Here is a 20,290-nt window from a genome sequence, read left to right on the forward strand (position 1 = left end):
GAGCGGAAATCAAAAATCAAAGAAAAACTTTAAAAATCTCTCTTTTCAGACAAGTTTCAGCTCTACAAATCTAAAAGCCCACGCCTTTAAAATACCAGTGTCGTTCTGCTCTCAATTATCATCCCGTTGTACAAGGAAAAGTGGGTCTCTCTTCCCCAAATAAAGAATATGAGGTTTCCAAGTCCGCGTGGAAGAGAAAGAAGCCCCGGAAGTTTTTTCTGGTCCCGAGGGATAAAACTATCAAAGTGGGCTTGGTGTGAAAAACACACCTTACAGTTGGAAGAACAAAATGAAACAGAAATAAACCGCATGGATCCAGACGCATCAGGATCTCGCAGTACAGACAAAAAAACTAACTGTGTTCGGGTCAAAAGTGGAGCGGCGACTCTTAACTCACTAGGGTAGCGGGTGGGCCAGGGGCGGGCTGGGATCCGGGGTACCCACAGCGCCTTTTGCCGCGCCCCTGCCCCTCCCCCGGGCGCCCTTGCACGTCAGCCAATCCCCTTGCGCCATCCCCTTCCCATCAGAGGCCCCGCCCCCCGCGCCCGGGATGTTAGGCCCCCGCGGCGTGACGCGAGCACGGCAGCTCCGCCCCCTGCGTCTCTGGCCTCGCTGGCCTTTGGGGGATGGTTCCATCATGGCGTCAATGCAGGTGAGAAGAGTTTGCTGCATCTGGGCGGGTGAGGGAGCTGCCGAAAGGGTGTGAGCGTTCGGGCGGGGGCGGCGTCTGAGACTTCGGGACCCAAGGGCGGGCTCCGGAGCCGTCCAAATGACTGGTCTTCTCCTAGCTTCAGGGCGTCGTGGAGGGGTGAGAGGCGGCGAGAGGAAGGGCGCGGGGGGGGGGGCGGTGTTTCGGTCGGTCGAAGCGGACACCAGCCGGCAGGGAAGTTGGGGGATAAAGAAGGCTTAGGAGGAAGAAAGGGCGAAGTTTGGTGTTGGCTCCGCGATGGTGGTCTTGGAATCGCCGCCCTGCACTCCTAGAGTGCCGCTGCTGGCCTTTCTGTCAGCTCCAGGGATGCCTTTTCTTCCGCCGTGCCCGGCCCGGCGGAAACAGCTGCGCTCGCCGTTGTCGCCCGGGCAGGGGCGGCCCTCCGAGGGGCTGAGTTGAGTGTGGGGGAGCTTGAAAAGGAGTTCCCAGAGAAGGCGCTTAGCGGCCTCTGCCCAGCCTTCCAAACCTGTCCTCCCAAACTGCTCGGCCCCTTCTTTCTCTTCCCTTTGACTCTTAATCATTTGCCCGGTGGGTACCTTCTTCTGTTAGCCTCGGCACTCGTGAGCAATCCTGCAGCAGCCCTCCCCCCCCTCGCCTTCCGAATAAACTCCTAGGCCACGTACATCATTTGCCACCTGAGGTGCGAGCGCTGGAGGTTGGTCACTAGCCCCCTTAAACCTCTAGAGATAACTCGCCCTCTGATTTTTTTTTTCCCCACAATGCCCCACCCTTGCGGTCGCGGTAAGGGAGTAGCTCTTTGCCCTTCTTCCCCACACCTTTAAATGGAACCTCAATTTGGTGGAAGACGTTTGTTGTCTACCTGACTGGTCTTCTGGCTTTCCAACTTAATTTGTCCCCCGGCGTCCCCCCCCCCCCCCGCGCGCCCCAGTCCAGGGAGTTTGTTTTTTCAGGCAAAGATGGCAACCACAGTTGTAATTTTTCCTGCATTATCTATTCTGCATTTAATTCACAAATAAGACTAGCGGTATTTGAAGCACGTGAGAAGAGAAGGTACAACTCTCCTTAGGAGTGTCAGCTGAATGCCGTTTAGAGTTTTAATACCATCCTCTTAAGAAAGAGAATACATTTTTACTAAAAGGATTTTCTTGCTTTTGTTTTTAGAAGAATAAGCAAGTGTCTGTCCTCTCCATTTTCCCCCTATGCTAAAAGTGTTTTTCTTCATTTTCTTCCTCTTTTATTCAATACATATAATTTTTGCTTCATATTTACTTCTGTGCTTTTATGTTGTCTGTCCTATTTCTACGTATTCTTTGATATTCTCTTTACCTTTGCTTCTCTTTGGCCTTTACTGAAGAACAATAAAATTGCGCAAAACATTACTAGTTGAAGAGATGTCACGAAGTGGTGCAGAGAAAAACAAGAACAATTTCAGGAAACATTATATTTCACACTAACCTCCCCTGAGATGTTAGAGAAGTTTCGTCATTTGAGGCCTAAAAAGGAACTGTGGAACACCAGTTGAACAGTAGTAGATGGCTGTATTACCGCTTTAAGATTTTTATCTATATTGAGATTAAAACATTATTTGTTATGACCTGCTGAACATTATTTGTATTAAGATAAAAACATTATTTAAGACTGAAAATTAAGATCTAAATATATACTTGTGAGATACCTAGGGATGATTGAACCCATAACCTGGCAAATGCACTACTGCTTGAACTTTGTTTGTCTCAAGCTCTTTTTAATGTATTTTGAGGCAGGATCTAAATTAGCCAGGGTGGACTCACCTGGAATTTGTAATCCTCCTGCCTCAACCTCTAGAGTATTGGGATTATAAGCAATTGCCGCTACACCTGCTTTGTGATTATATTTGATATGAGAACAGGGTTACCTGGTTAGATTTATATTTCAAGTATTTGGAAGGCAGATTTGTTTTTAAGAGAGATGCCGATAGTCTTAACTTTTACATGGTGACTTAAGCAGTGAAAAAAATATTCGACATTGCAATAGTGCATTTTCCTGTGCCTTTAAGTACTACCTCAGAACAAAATATTTAAGTTAATTGTAAATTAGAAAGTGATAGTGTTGTGGAGAAGAATCATGGAAGGAAGTTAGAAAGTCAGTATTTGAGTGATTTTGGTTGGGAAAAAGTTTGCTATAACACAGAATGCTGCCCTTATTTAAAAAGCTTTTTTCCACCAGAACTGGTGCTAGAATCCAGGGCCTCGAGCATGCTCGACAAGCATTCTACCTTGGAGCTACATCCCCAGCCTGTAAATTTTAAAAATTTTACGTTAGGATATTACTGCTGCTGAAGAAGTAAAGAAAAAGTTACTTATAAAGCTGCAAGGGCTTCTTTTTATTTTTTATTTTGTGACACAGTCTTACTAAATTGCTTGGAGCCTTGGCAAATTGCTGAGTCTGGCCTGGAATTTCCAATCCTGCATTAGCCTCCCAAGTTGCTAGGATTACAGGTGTGCACCACCATGCCCTGCTGGAGGAATTGTATTTTTAAAACTTGCCATATTGGGACTGGAGTTGTGGCTCAGTGGTAGAGTGCTTGCCTAGCATGTGTGAGGCCCTGGATTCCATCCTTAGCACCACATATAAATAAATAAAAGATCCATTGACAACTAAAAATTATTTTTTTAAAAACATGCCATATTATACAAATATAATGTGGGATTTGATTACTTGATAAATGAAATTAATCTTTAGGATCAATGCAATAAAATCAAGTAAGGATAAACAATTTTTTACTGGAGAGTATGTATTTTATATTTTAGAATTGAAATTATAGCTACTTTAAGGTAGTCTGTCAGTGCTTCTCAATCTTTCAGTTTATGCCACATTTAGGAATTTTTTTTTTTTTTAGTAGTACACTAAGGTGGATGAGGTTATTGAAGCCTAGAAGCACCTGGCTAGGCAACTCTGTGACCAGTGGTGGGTGATCGATATTCTAGTACACTTACAAGGTTAGGGAAGCTCTGTTATATGACTAAAAATCTTCAATTTGCAGTTCAGAGTAATGATTTCCCCCACTTATTTGGGCTCCTAGAGGCATTCTTTCCTGATTTGTTTTTCCTTCTATTTCTTCCTGGAACAGTCACATTGCCAAAGAACCATTCTTTTTTCTTTTTCTTTTAAAATATGTGCTTTTTAGTTGTAGTTGGATACAATACCTTTATTTTATTTATTTTTATGTGATGCTGAGAATCTAACCCAGGGCCTTGGACATTTTAAGCAAAGGGTCCTCCACCACTGAGCCAAAACCCCAGCCCAAGAAATCATTCTTATTTATTTATACTAGGGCTTGAATCTTGGGTGTTTTACCATTGAGCTACATCCCCAGTCCTTTATTTATTTTGAGGCAGTCTCACTAAATTGAAGAGGATAACCTTGCCCTTGTGATCTTCCTACCCCAGCCTTTGAGTCACTAGGTTTATAGGCATGTGCCACTGCACCTGGCAAAAAAGCATTCCTTTTTTTTTTTTTTTTTTTTTAAGTTGGAGGTTGAACCTAGGGATCCTTTGCCACTGAGCTATATCTCCAGTTCTTTTTATTTATTTATTTTTTATTTTCTGGTATTGGGGTTTGAACTCAGGGGAGACTTTACTACCCAGCTACATCTTCAGTGCTTTATATTTTTTATTTTGAGACAGGTTCTTGATAAATTGCCTAGGGCCTTGCTAAATTGCTGAGGCTGGTCTTGAACTTACAGTCCTCTTGCCTCAGCCTGCCAAATTGCTGGAATTATAGGTGTGTATTACCATGCCTAAGAAACCATTCTTTGTTTTTTTTGATGTGGGGTGGGGTGTGCCAGGGATTTAACCCAGAGTCACATTCCCAGCCCTTTTTAAAAATTTATTTATTTATTGAGACAGGGTCTTGCTAATTTACTGAGGCTGGCTTTGAACTTGCAATCCTCCTGCCTCAGCCTCCTGAGTCACTGGGATTAAAGGCACCGCACCTGGCTAAAGAAATAATTTTTAATTCTTGGTGATACTTAAAATTGGCAAGAGTAAAAGGAATCTACATTTAATTTTTGTTAATTCTAGAAATCTTAAAACATTAAATGAAAAGTACTTTGTAACACATCTTTAGTTGTACTACTTTACAGTTTCTGATTATTTGGTACAAATTTTCCATCCCCAACTGTAAAAGCAATTATTTTAATTAGTTTTTTCAGTGCTGGTAATTGAACTCAGGGCCTCATGTATGCTAGGCAAGCCTTTTTTATTTTATTTTGGGACAATGACCTTGAACTTGTGATCTTCCTGCCTTAACCTCCTGAGTATTATGGGATTACAGGTGTATGTCACCAGGCCTAGCTGTATTTTCCAATTTTAGAGTTGGTATATTTTTCTAATTCGATGCTATTCATTTTAGATATAGACTCTTCTTTTTTTTTTAAAGAGAGAGAGAGAGAGAGAAGTTTTTAAAATATTTTTTAGTATCGGCGGACACAACATCTTTGTTTGTATATGGTGCTGAGGATCGAACCCGGGCCTCACGCATGCCAGGCAAGCGTGCTACCACTTGAGCCACATCTCCAGCCCGAGACTCTTCTTATGTTATGTCTTAAGATCTTGGAAAGTCATTGAATAAGAATTAATGCTAACTCTAAAAAAGTAGTGATATATTTGAGAGAAATAATTAAAGTTGAGTTACTTGTGAGTTTTCTGCATTTTCTTCCTCTTACCTAGATGGGTCTTATTAGATGGTTGGAAGGGGATTGAGATTAAGTAACAGGAGATAGAGTATAAATGTGTGTTTATTGTCAGAAGGTTTAGAAATAATGATTTGGAGTTATTCACAGCTCTGTGTTTTTTTTTTTTAAGAGAGAGAATTTTAATATTTATTTTTTAGTTATCAGCAGACACAATATCTTTGTTTGTATGTGGTGCTGAGGATCGAACCCGGGCCGCAGGCATGCCAGGCAAGCACGTTACCGCTTGAGCCACATCCCCAGCCCTCTGTGTTGTTCTTTACAATTGGATGTAGTGAATCAAAAGTTAGAAAATTGACTTGTCATTTTGGATGCTGAGTATCATTAAGCATTGAGAACTTGAATCTTAATATCTGAGGTTTGTTGGATTCTTTAGTCATAAGGCCCCCCCTGAGAGCTGCTGGAGTAGGAGCCAAGGGAAAAGGGAAAAAGCATAGAAAGAATTGAGGATGTTCTTTGAATGCTAAATGTAAGTAGATAGTAGACCATATGTAAACAAAATAGTAGTAATCATCTTCTTACCTCAAAGCAGTTGATGTTGTACTCTTGCTTTTACTCAATTATCACTTTATGAGATCTTTTATTTTGTATGAAAAGTGTTTAAATTTTTATTTAATATCTTCTCCCCTGGCTATAGATTTCATGAAAGCAAAAAAAAAAAAAAAAGTTTCCCTCTGTCCCTTAAGTGTACATATAGTAAACAGTTGTCCATCACTTGACACTTAAAAGGAATACTTCTAACTCACAAATTCTGTATTTTAAATTCTATTTCATGGGAATTTATTAAGCAGTTCTATTAAAGTTGAATACCTGTAAAGAAGTAACTTATAATTTACATTTATATATATTCCAAAAAGTTGCTTTTTTTCTTGATTTATGTGTTTGCCAAACTTTGATTTTTTTCAAATATTTTTATGTTCATTTTTTTCCCCTCTGAATTCTTATTGCTGCATTGTAAAAGGGAATATCAGATAACTTTATTTTGTTCTATAGAGGCATACACTGTAATTTCTGTCTGGTAAGTAATTACTTATTTAAGTAAGTGGCTTATTTGAAATTACATAGTAACTGAGTAGTGAGGCTGGATTTAGATATCAAACTCTGAATTCGACTGATGCTATGAAGTTGTAGATAATGAACATTTTAATAAGTTTGGCATTATAGAGAAATCATTAGGATAATTAAACTTTTAATTAAAAACTAAGTCCTTACTAAAATGCTGTTTTATAGCATCTATAGCTAGGAAAGGAGGACTGGGTTTGTGGCTCAATGGTAGAACACTTGCCTAGCACACTTGAGGCTCAATCTCCAGCAGTATAAAACAAAACAAAATAAAATCTGGAGGAAATGAGAGGAAATATTTCATAGGGTTTTTAATATACAAGGTTACTCTGTGAATAAAATTTTTATTAATTTGTAGTGCTGAGTATTGAACCCAGAGCCTGCTCATGGTAGACCAACACTCATATCACTGAGCTACACCACTAGCCCTATCAGATTTTAAAAAGAGATTCTTTATGTGTATACTTGTTCAGTGAATAAAATTATTATGGTACCTATTTTCAATTTAAAGAAAATCTTTATTAAGGAGAGATTTAAAAGTGGGATGATCCAGTATCTTTCTGAAAATACATTTTGCTTATTATTTACCTAAATTGAGCAGTTATCAGATGAATTTTATTGCATCTTCATATCAGCTGTCTTCCTCATTATGAATATTATCTGCAGAATACTTGCTCATGTTTGAAAGGTGTTTTAAAATTTATTCTAAAAGGTGCTAGGGATAAAGCTCAGTGGCAGAGTGCTTGTCTATCTTTGTAAGGCCTTAGGATTCATCCTTAGTACTGGAGCAGGGAGCAAAACCCCTCATTTGATAGTCTTTTATCTGTGAGGCTTCTATGTGGTTTGGGGGGTTTCTTTGATGGTTTTGGGGACAAACCTAGTGCCTCACATATGCTAGGCCACTGCTCTACCACTGAGCTATACCCCCAGCCCTGTGAATGTAATGTTATATCACCAACAAGTAGTACATGTCTTTGAGTTGTTTATAATTCTGAGAATAGACTCTAATTTGATTTAGTTGCCATTGTTAAAAAAAAAAACTTTATTAGAAATAAAGCAGGATCTGGAATCAAAAGATCTGGAGTCCTGTCCTGTTTCATTACTTAAAAAAGTTATACTTTACAAAAATCAGATAGGGGGTGGTGCCTTATGTCTATAATCCCATCAGTTTGGGAGGCTGAGGCAGGAGGATGGGGGAGTTCAAAGCCAGCCTCAGAACTAAGGCACTAAGCCACTCAGTAAGACCCTGTCTCTAAATGAAATACAAAATAGGGCTGGGGATTTGGCTCAGTGGTAAAAACTCCCCTGAGTTCAATCCCCAGTACCAACAACAACAACAACAAAAAAAAAAAAAAAAAAAAAAATCAATGTGTGGTTTAGACAAAAGTAGATTAGCAGAAGAGTAAACATATATGAAATTTATTTTTAAATTTATTTTTCCTGAACCTTTTTTTTGTAGTATTCTCCATGTTGATACATGGCAACTTCATTCTTCATTTGCTCAACTAGAAATCTTGGATTCATCCTATGTCATAGTCAGACCTTCAGCAAATCACGGCAGTTCTATCTTCAAAATATAACCAGTGGACATGGTGTCACACATCTATAATCCCAGCTACTGGGGAGAATGAGATGGGAGGATTATAAATATGAGACCAGTCTCAGTGATTTAGCAGGGCCCTAAGCAACATAGCAGGCCCTTGTCTCAAAATAAAAATGACTGGGGATGTGGCTCACTGTTTAAGCACATCTGGGTTTAATCCCGGAAATCCCCCCACCCACGCCCACAAAAAAATTTTTTTTTATTTTGATTTTTTTAGAAATCAACTTTTTGTTCCCTCTTGAATTATTCTCTGATATAGATAATCATCATCCCTTGCCTGAATTAAACCATCAGCTTTATAAATGGTTTTTCTGCTTGTGCCCTTTGTCTTCTTTCAACCTATTAAGTCCAAACAAAAGTCAAATATCCTTTCACTCACAATTCTACTGTGGCTTCCCTTTTTTAAGTATAATCCAGAATTCCTGCCATAGCTAAAGGGCCTTAACCTCACTCCGGTACTCTTATCTTTATAGCCTATTAATGACCTTAGTATTCCTGCCCCAGGGCCCTTGCCCAGGTTGTTTCCTCTGCTTTGAATGCTCTTCTCACATACCTGGAAGACTCCTTTTTACATTCTGATCCTTTTTGGAGTGTTATTCTTTCAGTGAGGTCTTTCCTACCACTGAATACAAAAATAGCCCTCCCGTCCAACACTAATAATTCCCTTCACTGCAAAATTCTTCATATCTATGATTTATTATTTATTAGTTTATTTACTATTGTCTCTGGATATAACTGAGTGCCTGGGGATTAGTAGGTTCTCAGTAAATGTTGAATGGATAATTATTTTTATTTGGTGCTGGGGATTGTATGCAGGGATGCTTTACTACTGAGCTCCATCCCCAGCCCTTTTTATTGTATTTTTTAATTTCAAGACAGGGTCTTGTTAAGTTGCTGAGGGTCTTGATAAATTGCTGAAACTGGCCTCCACTTTGTGATCTCCTGCCTCAGCCTCCTGACTCACTGGGATTACAGGCATTTACCATACCTGGCTCTATAATTGGGTTTGGACCTTTAGTTTTGCCTTTTAATAGTTTGTAAACCCCCTCCCTAAAATAAGGGTGATGAAACAATCATATGAGGTAAAACTGCAGATTATTTCATTTCATGAGTTTTTGGAGTTGATTCTGAGTTGTGCTGTAGGTTTCCTAGTTTTAACTCCTCCCCTTTTTTCTTAGTTCCTGTGTTGGTAATAAATAGGAAAAAGACAGATTTCTTTTGTGATTATGTGACATCTGAAGTCTCTTGTGTTTCCAGATCACAGGAAGGAGGATATAGACGTAGGATTTCCAAACAAAATTTGAGAATTAGCCAAATAAAATGTGAGCATTTTATATAAACTCTAAAAGGCAGGGTTTTTTTTTTTCCAGTTGAAATATATTTCACATATCATGAAACTTACTCTTTCAAAGTAAGTTCCTAATTCAGGGATTTCTAATATATTCAGTCATTAACACTGCTGTTGGAACATTTTCATCCTCCTGGAAAAAAACAAAAACCTTATCTGTTAGCTGTCACTCTCAATTTTCCTTTTCCTCCAGCCTCAGGAAACCACTAATCTATTTTCTCTCTCCATGGATTTACCTATTCTGGGTACTTCATGAAAGAAATCACACTACAAGTGACCTTCTGTGACTGGCCTCTTTTACTTGTTTTTGAGGTTCATCCATATTTTTGCTCTGATCTGTACCTCTTCCCTTTTGGGGACCAAATAATAGTCTATTTTATGGTTGTATCACTGTTCATTCACTTATCAATTGATATTTGGATTATTTTCTGTCGACATTTATCATTGTTTGACAATTTGGATTGTTTTCACTTTTTGAACATTCATGTACATATTTTTGTGTGCATATATGTTTTAATTTATTATAGATGTATACCTACTAGTGGAGTTGCTGGATCATATGGTAGACTTCTTCTAACTTTCTAAGTCTATAGAGAAAAAACAACTACTGTTTTCTCCTACTTTATATGTACAACACTCACTGAAACTGGAGTTTAAGGCAAAACTAGATTCTCTGCTTTTGCTGGCAGGTGAGGTCTGCAAAAGCTGTAGGTCTCTGCAGCTGAGAAGGCTTGTTCCCATCTTGCAAAACCAGATTCTTTACCACTATCAAGTGCCATGTTGCAACTTTTTATGTTGGTCTGTGCCCTCCAGTGTCGCAGCAGACCCCAGTAGCTCATCGACAATTTCTTCTTTCTGGGTTCTTGTCCTTAAAATTCGAAGAATGAAATCCACAGACACAGAAGAGTAAGTGTAAAAGAGAAGGATTTATTTAAATAGGAAGAGTCGGATCTTTAGGGCTGAGAGGGAACCTGACAGGGGAGCTGCTTGAGTCTGCTAGTCTTGGGGTTTGTATAGCTCTTTGGCCATTGGTCCAAATTTATGCAAAGTCAGGTCTTGACAAAATACTAACATTATTGGTCCAAATTTTTGCTAATCAGGTACTAACACTATTGGTAAATCCTAGAGTCTGAACTGTCCTGCAATGTCCACTCAGGTATGCCCCACTTCTGTTTTTTTTGCTGCTTCTCAGGCCCACACCAGTGTGATGGGCTCTGCCAAATGTGGCCCGTGCTTGCCAATCACCCTTCAGCCTTCCCAGTCTGCTGCTGCTTCTTGGTGAAGATTAGAGGGATGTCTGTGGCTTGCATCCAGGGAGACATATTGACCAGGACAAGGCATTAATACTACTGATACCATATATACAGTTATTCCACACCAAAATAGTTCTCTGACACCAGCTAGGTGTCCTATAATTCAATCCAGTAAAAACACTAACCCGAGTTAGCATAGATCCCACAGATCCTAGTCCTACATGACTACTCCACTTTTTAGACACCAATTACAAGTATAGGCCCAGGTTAACCACAGTTCCAACATGGCTCCAAATGGGAAGTTCTAGACTACCCCCCCACCCTGTCCTCCACCATTTTGGGTTCCATAATTTTTTTTTTTTTTTTTTTTGGCAGTGCTGGACAAGTGCTCTACCTCTGAGCTATGTCTCCAGCACCCAGGGTTGATAATTTCCTAGATGGTCTTCCAGAACCCTAGAAGACCGTCTACTTAATAATAAATGAATAGCCACATGAAACTATACATACAGCAAAATTCCTAAGGGTTTTTCAGCACAGCAACTACCATCTATGAATTTGGCGTCCATGCAAGCTTTCTGCCTGAAGATTTGTTGGTCAGTCCAAAAGCTCTACAAATCCTGTTCTTTTAAATTTTTGAGGCTTTACTTTTTTTTTTTTTTTTTTTTTAAAGAGAGAGTGGGGGGGGGGGAGAGAGAGAGAATTTTTTTAATATTTATTTTTTAGTCCTCGGCGGACACAACATCTTTTTTGGTATGTGATGCTGAGGATCGAACCCGGGCCGCACGCATGCCAGGCGAGCGTGCTACCGCTTGAGCGAGCCACATCCCCAGCCCGAGGCTTTACTTTTTAAGAAGCATGATTGGTTAGAGCATCAACTATTGGTGAGCAACTCCATTTTTTGCCTCTCCCTAGAGGTTGGGAGGGTGGGGCTGAAAATTCCAGCCCTCTAATCACAGAATTGGTTCCTTTAGCAAACAGCCTCCATTCTGAGGCTATCCAGAAGCTTCTAGCTACCCATCACCTCATTAATATATAAAAAAGAGGCTTTAGAGATTCCAAGAGTTATAGAAGCTGTGAGCCAGGAATTTGAAAGAATACTTATATAGCTGCCCTTTGTTATCTATGGGGAGACTGGTTCCAGGAATCCACCCCCCACTCCCTGCAAAAAAAATACCAAAATCCATGGATGCTCAAGTTCCTTATATAAAAGTCATAAGTACATGCATATCCTCCCATCTCCATCACCTTTAGATTACTTATAATACCAAATACAATGTAATATTAGGTGATAGTCATTATACTGCATCATTTAGGGAATAATAACCAAAGTCTGTATATGTTTAGTATAGATGTAATTTCCCCCCTTCCCCTCCAATTTTTTTTTTTTTTTTTTTTTGGTACCAGGAATTGAACTCGGGCACTCAACCACTGAGCCACATCCGTAGCCCTATTTTGTAATTAAATTAAATTTAAAAGGTAAAATACTACCCCTAAATTATGACTTAATTGAGCTGGCATACTTCCTGGATATTGGAGTTTTTCTTAGCTCCTTAGGTAATTCTAACATACAGCATAAGTGTAGGACATGTCTTCACTGCAGAGTAACAATTCAGGCAAATTATGTAAATTGGATAAATTGTATTGCATCCTCTTGGATCTGATTTAGAGTTCAGGAGACTTTAGGCATTTTTAAAAATAGAGCTTTATAGTTCATTTTGACAAAATCTTACATGTGTGGAATTAGATTTACTCAATTTCAGTCACTAGTGAACCTTTTTCTCTCCCCTTTTTCCTCCTCTATTATTTCTCTACTGTTTTTTTACTCATTTATGTATTTTTGGTGCTTTGTAGATATTGGATTATTTGTTTTTTTTGGCTTTTTTTTTTAATTCTTCATATATTCTGGATATTAATCCCCTTCTAGAACAACAGTTGACAAAGATTTTCTCCCATTCTGTAGCTCTGTCTTCATGAGAAACTTTTTAATTTGATGCCATTCCATTTATTCTTGATTTTATTTCTTAAGTTTTAGGGGTCTTAAGGAAGTCATTTCCTGAACCAACATATTGGAATGTTGAGCCTGTTTTTTTCTAGTAGTTATAAAGTTTCTGTTCTAATGCTTAAGTCTTGATCCACTTTGATTTGACTTTTGTGCAGGTTGAGAGATTTCTTGTACATGTGGATATCCAATTTTCCCAGCACCATTTGTTTAAAAGGCTAAAGGCTATCTTTTCTCCATATACATAGGGCTGGAATTTTCAGCCCCACCCTCCCAACCTCTATCAAGAGGCAAAAAGTGGAGTTGATCACCAATGTCGATGATGCTCTAACCAGTCAAGCTTCTTAAAAAGTAAAGCCTCAAAATTGTATTTTGTGTGTATATATATATATATTTTGGTGTTGAACTTTTTATTATTATTATTCTAATCAGTTATATGAGATAGTGGAAAGCACTTGGAGAATTTTTCATTTCTGGTTGTGCATGAAGTAGAGTCACACCATTCGTGCAATCATATCTTACCTAGGGTAATGATGTTCGTCTCATTCCACCATCTTTCCTACCCTTTTGCCCTCTCCCCTCTTCTTCTATGCTCCATTCAAAGCTCCTCCACTTATCCTATGCACCCCCCCCACAATATGGATTAGCATCCACTTGTCTATGAGAAAACATTCATCCCCTGTTTTTTTTGAGATTGGCTTATTTCACTTAGTATGATATTCTCCATCTCCACCCAATTACCTGCAAATGTCATAATTTTATTCTCTTAATGCTGAGTAATATTCCATTGTATATATGTACTAGAGTTTCTTTATCCATTCATCTATTGAAGGGCATCTAGGTTGCTTCCACAGTTTAGCAATTGCGAATTGTGCTGCTATAAACATTGAAGTGGCTGCATTACTGTAGTGTGCTGTTTTTAAGTCTTTAGGTATAGTCCAAGAAGTGGGATAGCTAGGTCAAATGGTGGATCCATTCCACATTTTTTAAGGAATCGCCACACTGCTTTCCAGATTGGTTGCACCAATTTGCAGTCCCACCAGCAATGAATTAGTGTTCCTTTTCCCACACATCTCTCCAACACTTACTGTTTCTTGTATTCTCTGATAACTGCCATTGACTGGAATGAGACGAAAACTTAGTTTTGAGTTGCATTTCTCTAATTACTAGAGATGTTGAACATATTTTTACATATTTGTGGATCGTTTGTATTTCTTCTGAGAATTGTCTGTTCAGCTCTTTAGCCCATTTAATGATTGGATTGTTTGTTTTTTTGTTAAGTTCTTGGAGTTCTTTCTTTATATTTCTTGGAGATTCCTGCTCTATCTGATGTGAGTATGGCAGAATTTGCTCCCAAAATGTGGGCTCTATCTTCATCTCATTGTTTCTTTCACTGAGAAGAAGCTTTTTAGTTTGAATCCATCCCATTTATAGATTCTTGATTTTATTTCTTGTGCTTTAGGAGTCTTGTTAAGGAAGTCGGGGCCTAATTGGACATAATGAAGATTTGGGCCTACTTTTTCTTCTATTAGGCATAGGGTCTCTGGTCTAATTCCTAAGTCCTTGATCCACTTTGAGTTAAGTTTTGTGCATGGTGAGAGATAGGAGTTTAGTTTCATTTTGTTGCCTGTGGCTTTCCAGTTTTCCCAGCACCATTTGTTGAAGAGGCTGTCTTCTCCAATGCATGTTTTTGGTGCCTTTGTCTAGTATGAGATGATTATATGTGTGCATTTGTCTCTGTCTTCTATTCCATTGGTTTTCTTGTCTATTTTGATACCAATATCATGCTGGTTTTGTTACTATAACTATGTAGTATGTTTTGAGATCAGATTAAAGTTTAATTCTCTGAAGGACCTTCAAGAAACAAATTTAAGGCTGTGGAAATGTTCATATATATGTTTGACTTTCTACATAATTATAGTCCTATAAAAGACCATCTATTTCCGGGGCTGGGGTTGTGGCTCAGTGGTAGAGTGCTTGCCTAGCATGTGTGAGGCACTGGGTTTGAGTCTCAGCACCCCATATAAATAAATAAAATGGTCCTTCAACATCTAAATTTTTTTTTTTTTAAAAGACCATCTATTTCCCAAGCCTATATTTCAGAGCACCATTTGACTGTCTTATCTACTTGACTGAAATTTCTTGTTTGACTATGTTGTAGAAAGAAACAATATCTGCCATGTGACTTTTTTAATGGAGCAGCATTAGTGTATACCAAGTACGTTAAGGTGTGACTGTTGGTGATCAGTGTGTTAGGAAATGGGTGATTCTTCTCGGCCAAGAAATTGTACCTCTGCAAACTTAGAAATTATTTTATAGAATTAATCTTTGGAGTTGAATATGAATAAAAACTTTATTTTGAAAATAATCTTAGAAGCTCTGTATTAAAAAATGAATAGTCCTTTCCAGTAATTGAAATGTTAGTCTCCCTCCACCACCACCCCCACCCCACCCCCCCTTTTTAAAGTATTTTGACCTTTCATTAGGGCTATTTGATTTTAATTTTTTATTCTAATTTGTTACATATGATAGCAGAATATATTACAATTCATATTATACATATAGAGCATACTTATATCACTGTACACAAAGTAGAGTTGTACCATTTGTGTCTTCATACATGTAATTAAGGTAATGATGTCCATCTCATTCCACCATCTTTCCTATCCTCATGCTCACTCCCTTCCTCTCCCTCATGCCCCCTTCCCTTCCCCTTAGGAATCCCTAATCCTTCCATCTCCCATTCTAAGATATACACTGAACTTATTATTTGCTCATTAAAGCCTCTGAGAGTCAGGTTTTTTTTTTATTGTTTAGTCAGCTTTCATCACTGTGGTCAAAATACCAGACAAAAACAACTTGGGAAAGGAAAGAGTTTTTTTTTTGGGGGGGGCAGGGTGGGGTAGTATGAGGGATTGAACTCAGGGGCACTCAACCACTGAGCCACACCCCCAGCTATTTTATTTAGAAACAGGGTCTCACTGAGTTGCTTAGCACCTCAACTTCCCGCGTCACTGTGATTATAGGCACTCAGATAAGGGAAAGTTTTTTTGGCTTATGGTTCCAGAAGTTTCTTTCACAGTAGACTTGAGTTCATTGGTCTGGGCCTAGTGAGGCAGAGCATCATGGTGGAAGGGCCTGGTGGAGGAGTACTGCTCCATTCGTGGCAACCAGGAAGCAGAGAAGGGGAAGGGGCCACAAGGAAAATGAATCTTTCCAATCTGGCATGTTCCTAGTGACTCACCTCCTCTATGCTAGGCAAGTGCTTTATCACTGGGCTAGCTACACCCCCAAACTTACTACAAGAATTAAGCATTTTACCATTGTCTTTGCACATAATGGTGGCCCAGGCCTGTATTTCTAATTTCTAGGGAGGCCAAGGCAGGAGGTTCAAAAATTAAAGACCAGCCTGGGAAATTTAGTGAGACTCTCTCTCAAAGTAGAAAATAAAAGATTTGGGGTGGGTGGGAGGGATTAAAAAAAAAGAAAAGAAAAAACAACTGTGCTGAGCATATTGCTGAGTAGTAGAGCTTACTTGCCTAGCATTGGTGAGGCTGTGGGTTTAATCCTGGGGGGGGGGGGAATCTTCACACATTAAATGTGGTCTCCCCCCACCTTTACTTACTAAATTCATGATTAGCTGGAATTTGAATGTGTCCACCCTCTGTTGTCAGGCAAAAGTACTGAATGCAGGCAGATGTGGTAGCACACACCTATAATCCTAGCAAGTAGAAAGATTTAACAGAGGAAGTTTGCAAGTTTTAGCCCATCCTGGACCCTGTTTATTGAGACTCTGTTTCAAAATAGAAAAATTAAAAAGGGTTTAGAAGAAAGACTGGAGAATAGAGGCAAGGAGAAAGGGGAAGTACTGATAAGACTTAAGTGGAGCAAATTATATTCCTTGCTTGTATAATTATCTCAAAATGTTATACCCCAATGTTATATAATTATAATGCACTAATAAATAATTTTTTAAAGGACTTGGGTTGTAGTTCAGTGGTAAAGTGCTCTTGGGTTCAGTCTCCAATAGGAAAAAAAAAAAAAAAGAAAGTACCAATACAGCAAATCCCTAAAATCACAGGATGGCAAATCTCAGCAGATGGAGGAAAAAATAAATCACCTATATCCCTTGAGTATATTTGCCCAAATTGTCTTTTTATTAAGCAGATATTTGGGTTTAACAAAGTAACTAACCTGGAATCAGTAAGGTTTACTGGTTCATTTAAAGCTTTTATTCCTGCTGATATAAAATGTAAACAGTGTTTAGAAATACATAGTATCTAAATGGGCAAAGGTAGCAAGAAAAAGGGGAAAATTATATTAAGTAGCTTTTCCTTTATTGTTTTTAATTAAAAATGATAATTTTGTTAACTTTAGACAATGATGTCATGAGTTATGAACTTACAGGGTTTCATAGTAGTAATTTGCTCATTGGTTTAACTACTAAAGCCAGCGTTTTATTATTAATTTTTTTGAATACACTTGAAACAAATATATTTCTGTAGTGAGATGGATATGCAGAAATAATACTAGCATTTGATAATATTATACAAGATATTTAAGATAATATAGAAAAGTACTAAAATTGTGATGACAAATATATATAAATTTTTGGAACTACAGGAAAGTAATTATAGGTGTATATAATTAAATTGACTGAACAGCATGTACAGGAACCTGGTGTAGCTTAAGTTTGTTACAGGTAGAATAATCTGGATTCTGAAGTTTTTTTTTAATTAAAAAAATTTAGTGATGGATGGACACAATACCTTTATTTATTTATTTTAAAATGTGGTGCTGAGGATCAAACCCAGTGCCTCCTGCATGCTAGGGAAGCGGTCTACCGTTGAGCTCCAGCAACAGCCGAAGATTGTGAAGTTTTTGATCTGAAAGGTACTTTGTAGATTTTGTTTTGTGCTTCAGATTGAACCCAGGGATGTTCTACACCAGCAGTACTTGTAATTTTTAATTTTGAAATGGTTTCACTAAGCTGTTATGGCTGACCTTGAATTTGTGGTACTCCTGCCTCAGCCTCCTGAGTTTGCTGGGATTATAGATAGCCATGTGCTTCCACACCTCTCTAAATGAACTTCAGAGAATATTTAGTCTTTTTTTCTATTAGTGAAAAATACAGGTCCAGAGTAACTTTCCTAAATTCCCATAGGAAACTTATGGTTTGCAGTTCACAAAAGGCTCCAGTAATTAATCCCTCTAAAAGTATTTGTAATTCATTTTTTCCCAGCTTGTTTTAAAACTACTTGACAGAATAGAAATGCTCTCAAAGAAATTATACTATCAATTTTACATATCATGAGTTCATTATAAAACTAGATTTTCAGTTCACTGGAAAATATTGACCTTGGAACAATAAAAATGGCAATAAGAATGCAGAACATTAAAAATGTATAGAAATGGGCTGGGACTGTTGCTCAGTAGTAAAGTGCTTTCCTCGCGTGTGTGAGGTACTTGTTGATCCTCAGCATCACATAAAAATAAATAAAGATATTTTGTGTCCATTCTACAGCTAAAAAAATATTTAAATAAAATTTTAAAAAATGTATAGAATAACGTGAGCACAGTGTTGCATGTCTGTAATCTAGCAGTTCAGGATGCCAAGGCAAGAGGATTGCAAGTTCAAAACCAGCTTCAGCAACTTAGTGAGATCCTGTCTCCAAAAACAAAACAAAACAACAAAACAGGCTGGATATGCAGTTGAACACCCCTGGGTTCAATCCTTGGTACCAAAAATAAAATAAAAAAACATAAAATAATTCTCTAATAGTAATATTCGATTAATTACAAATCCCTAGATATGTGTTCCTTTGGGGCTATTCTCTATCCAAAGGAGTAATCTCTTCTAGGTTTTTTTTTAAGCCCAGAACTTAAAAAATAAAATAATTGGAAACTGCCTTTGGGCATAGAGTTGAGTTTAAATATTTACTTTAGAAATATGCCATGGTCTAATTAGCTATATCCCTTTTGTTTCCAGTTTTTTGTATTTAAACCTATGTGTTTGCTGCCTCCCCCAATTTTATGTCTTTCTTTAGAATAAATTTTCAAGAACAGTATTACTAGATCATGGAATCAATATTTTTCTAGCTCTTGAAATACTTGATGGCAGTGAATTTAAATTCACAGAGGGAAAAAAATGGTAGAAAACAGTTTTGCTTTAGGGGTCCCTTCAAGGAAGACGGACTAGCAAGTAAAACATAAGTATAGAAGAAATAAGAAGAGAACCAAGTTTGATATAACAGAGTCAAAGGGGAAAAGGTCATTGCATGAAAGATAAGTGGTAAGAAGTACAATGAAACCCCAGTAGATTTGATGAGCAAGTGGCATTGAGCCCTGAGAAGCTTGTAGGGATTGATGTTTAAATGAATGTAATGGAGCAGGAGGTGGAAGTGCAGGGGATGTTGGCTGAGTTCAAGGAATTGGACCATGAAAAGAAGTGGAGGGAGATAGAAGACAAATTCGGACTTTGTTTTAAAGGAGAAGAGACCCAGTTGGCGACCATTGGGAGGGGTTATGAAATGGGAAAGAGTGAAGTTATTAGAAACCAAATTGATTATTATGAGAACAGGATTCTAGGTGAGTTAATAAGACATGAGTTTCATAAGAGAAGGATAAGAAGATTTTTGAGAAGGGGAAAAAGTATTTTGTATCTTGGACTTAAGAACCAGATGCTGTAGTGACGGAGAATATGCATTGTTTTTATTTTGTTTTGACTTATTGGCTGAAAATGGAAAAATAAGCTGATAGTTTGCATAGAACTGTTGCTTAGAAGGGAGTTTTCATTAATAAAGTCTGGAGAGCATCCATGAGTTTGTTTTTTTAAAAAATTTCCCTTGCCAGGTGTTGTAGTGCACATGAGTAATTCCAGTGACTCTGAAAACTAAAAAAAACTAAGGCAGGAGAACCAACCACAAGTTTGAGCAACTTAGCAACTTAATGAGACCCTGTCTCAAAATTTTAAATAAATTAAAAGTGTCGGGGATATAGCTCATTCGTAAAACACCCCTGGGTCCAATCCCCAGGACAGAAAAAAATGAAAAAGCAAAAATAAAAATTAACAATTCCCTTAAAGCAGATAAAGTTAATACAAGGTTAGATAATATTTTTATTTGCTTTTTTATGAAGTTGGTTGGAATACACTCTTCTAGGATAATCATTCTTTTTTTGTCATCTGTAATTTTTTTTCTTTTTTCTTTTGGTGGATGGACACAATACCTTTATTTGTTTATTTATTTCTACGCAGTGCTGAGGATCATACTTAGGACCTCATATGTGTGAGGCAAGTGCTTTACCACTGAGCCACAACCTCAGCCCTCATCTCTGAATTTTAATGCCACCCTGTTTATTTAGAACTTAAAACTTTTCAAGTTATTGTTATATTTTCTAGACCATTCATTCTATGCTTCAACAACAATTTAAGGGGGGGTGCATGTCATACATAATCTGAGTGACTCGGGATCCTGAGGCAGGAGGATTGCAAGTTTAATGCCAGCTTCAGCAACTGAATGAGACCCTGTCTCAAAATAAAAAGGGCTGGGCTGGGCAAGTGGCTCACGCCTATAATCCTAGCGGTTTGGGAGGCTGAGACAGGAAGATCACAGTTCAAAGCCA

The 20,290-nt window shown here is 38.1% G+C and overlaps 1 protein-coding gene across 1 annotated transcript in view; it reads left to right on the forward strand.

Moving 5' to 3' along the window:
• Positions 1-594: 594 nt before the first annotated feature.
• The window catches only part of Ube2w (ubiquitin conjugating enzyme E2 W), a 56,072-nt gene continuing 36,376 nt past the window's right edge, over positions 595-20,290 (forward strand). Inside the window, exon 1 of the mRNA XM_026397310.2 lies at positions 595-652. Coding sequence (XP_026253095.2) covers positions 638-652 — 15 coding nt within the window. The 5' untranslated portion in view covers positions 595-637. The remainder of the gene's footprint in view (positions 653-20,290) is intronic.

Source organism: Urocitellus parryii, chromosome 7, assembly GCF_045843805.1.
Source record: "Urocitellus parryii isolate mUroPar1 chromosome 7, mUroPar1.hap1, whole genome shotgun sequence".
NCBI classification, from domain to species: Eukaryota; Metazoa; Chordata; class Mammalia; order Rodentia; family Sciuridae; genus Urocitellus; species Urocitellus parryii.